This window comes from Octopus bimaculoides, chromosome 4 (assembly GCF_001194135.2).
Source record: "Octopus bimaculoides isolate UCB-OBI-ISO-001 chromosome 4, ASM119413v2, whole genome shotgun sequence".
NCBI classification, from domain to species: domain Eukaryota; kingdom Metazoa; phylum Mollusca; class Cephalopoda; order Octopoda; family Octopodidae; genus Octopus; species Octopus bimaculoides.
Window position 1 is genome coordinate 73,710,085 of NC_068984.1, and position 2,600 is coordinate 73,712,684.

General features: G+C 38.8%; 1 protein-coding gene across 1 annotated transcript in view; it reads left to right on the forward strand.

Moving 5' to 3' along the window:
* Nucleotides 1-2,600, forward strand: part of LOC106870898 (cilia and flagella-associated protein 47) — a 195,878-nt gene that overhangs the window by 151,477 nt on the left and 41,801 nt on the right. Inside the window, exon 45 of the mRNA XM_014917133.2 lies at nucleotides 1,840-1,922. Coding sequence (XP_014772619.1) covers nucleotides 1,840-1,922 — 83 coding nt within the window. The remainder of the gene's footprint in view (nucleotides 1-1,839; nucleotides 1,923-2,600) is intronic.

Consider the following 2,600-nt stretch of genomic DNA (forward strand, 5'->3'; position numbering starts at 1 on the left):
TCGTGAAATTAATGTGCAAGTGGCTGAGCACTCCACAGACACGTGTACCCTTAACGTAGTTCTCGGGGATATTCAGCGTGACAGTGTGACAAGGCTGACCCTTTGAATTACAGGCACAACAGAAACAGGAAGTAAGAGTGAGGGAAAGTTGTGGTGAAAGAGTACAGCAGGGTTCGCCACCATCCCCTGCCGGAGTCTCGTGGAGCTTTAGGTGTTTTCGTTCAATAAACACTCACAACGCCCGGTCTGGGAATTGAAACCACAATCCTATGACCGCGTGTCCGCTGCCCTAACCACTGGGCCATTGCGCCTCCACACATCTGATCATAGGCCTGCTTGATCAATACTGACATGAAGTTAACAATGTTACTGCCAGAATATGCATTATAAACACTATCGACATTTCGTCACCATCACCATCGTCATCGTCGTCATCATCATCTCCAGTACTGCCACCACTTCCATCTTCATTGTCATTATCATCATCATCATCAACATCATGATTTGTCCCCAAAATTCTGAGGTGTTCGTTTGTGGTGTTAGTATGTCAGATCATATATTTTGCAGTCTTACTTCAGACACTTTGTTGTGTCCTTTAATAAAACACATAGCTACAGATCACAAAGATACGGGTTCAAATCTCACTAAAATCTCTTTCTTGTTTCCCTGCACAACATACATAACCACAGATCTCAAAGTCATAATTTTAACCCATAATTTCATTTTACATCATAATCTCAACTCAAAGGTTGACTTTGCCTTTCATCCTTCTGGGGTTGATCAAACAAGCACCAGTTGAGCACTGGGGTCGATGTAATCAGCTTAGCCCCACCCCCTAAAATTGCTGGTCTCATGCCAAAATCTGAAACCTATGTAGCATCCTGAATTGATGCAATTTAGGCTTTACTTCCTGCCCAGTAATCTGTTGTCTTGTATTTGTGAAGGTGCATGGCTCAGTAGTTAAAGCATTGAGCTCACAATCATGAGGTGGTGAGTACAATTCCTGGACCAGACTGCATTCTTGAGCAAGACACTTAATTTCATGTTGCTCCAGTTCACTCAGCTGTAGAAATGAGTTGTGACATCATTGCTGCTGAGCTGTATCGGCCTTTACCTTTCTCTCAGATAATATCCGTGGCATAGAGAGGAGTGGCTGGTATGCATGGGCAACTGCTGGTCTTCCACAAACAACCTTGCCCAGACTTGTGCCTCAGAGGGCAATTTTCTAACAGCAATCTCATGGCCATTCATGACTGAAGGGAGGTTTTACCCTTTACACTGTGTTTGTTCCAGAAATCAATATTTGTCCCAAAAACCATTGCTAGATTGGCATGGCATACTACAAGAATGCCTGGTGGTATTCAGTTATGACCATTCTGAATTCTGAATTCAAAACCTATAGCAGCTCACTTTGTATTCCATCCTTTGGAAATCAATGAAATATATAATACAGTAATTCTGGCATTACTGAATGGATGCATTCTTGAAAGCTTTACCATAATTGCAAAATATCATAATGCAAAACAATTTTTTCTATTGACTTCCATGTTATAAACCAAGATGCATTTTTACCAAAAGCAAAGCAGCACCCCCAATAACTTGAATTTCCATAATGTGAAGACTGTGTACCAAGAGCTCGATTTAGTCACACCCAAGAAATTTGTAGGCACTTTATCACTTTTAAAAACTTATCAACATTTATAGGTTCATATTTGATAGTACTTGTGAAAGAGAAAGTTTTGTATAGTTTTCTTGATATTTCTTTATTGACTCCTTACTTATTTTTTTCTGTCATTTATGTATATATTATTATTATTTCTGTTTTTTCCTTTCTGTCAGAGAACATACTTGGATTACGAAATGAACATTTCCGGGTACCAGTGACCTTTAGTGCTGATTCCAGTGGACATTTTGAATGTCAAGTAAGAATATGTCCTTTAACAGCATCATCATCATCATCATCATTATGAAGGTGGTGAGCTGACAGAATTGTTAGCATGCCAGTCAAAATTCTTAGAGGTATTTTGTCCATCTTTATGTTCTGAGTTCAAATTCCACCAAAGTTGACTTTGCCTTTGAATTTCCTCATGTATCTCTTCATTCAGTTAAGTGAGTGTGACAAGCCAAGTTTCTGTAAGAAGCCTATGGAACTGTCAAGTTGCATGAGGCAAAATCAGATGATTTCAAATAGTAATAATAATAATAATAATAATAATAATATATAATGTCTCAGAACATAATGACCACTAAGCATGCTGTACATTCTGCTAACAATTCTGCCAACTTGCCACATGAGAGAGTGAAAAGACTTTTTCTTTATATTCAACAACAAAAAACAAGTTTACAAAGAGGCAACGTAAGAGCTGATTAAAAGTTAGATGAAGTAACATCATTAATTGCAAACTTTAATGGTCACAGTACCCAGAAGCAAGCTTGTGCAAGTCATTCATTTCTGAAACTTTAGTTCTGAAGCTGAGTTATTCGTATCACAAAATTAAGAAAGAAAAATGAATAAATTATGCTCAGGTGCAGGAGTGGCTGTGTGGTAAGTAGCTTGCTTACCAACCACATGGTTCCGGGTTCAGTCCTACTGCGTGGCA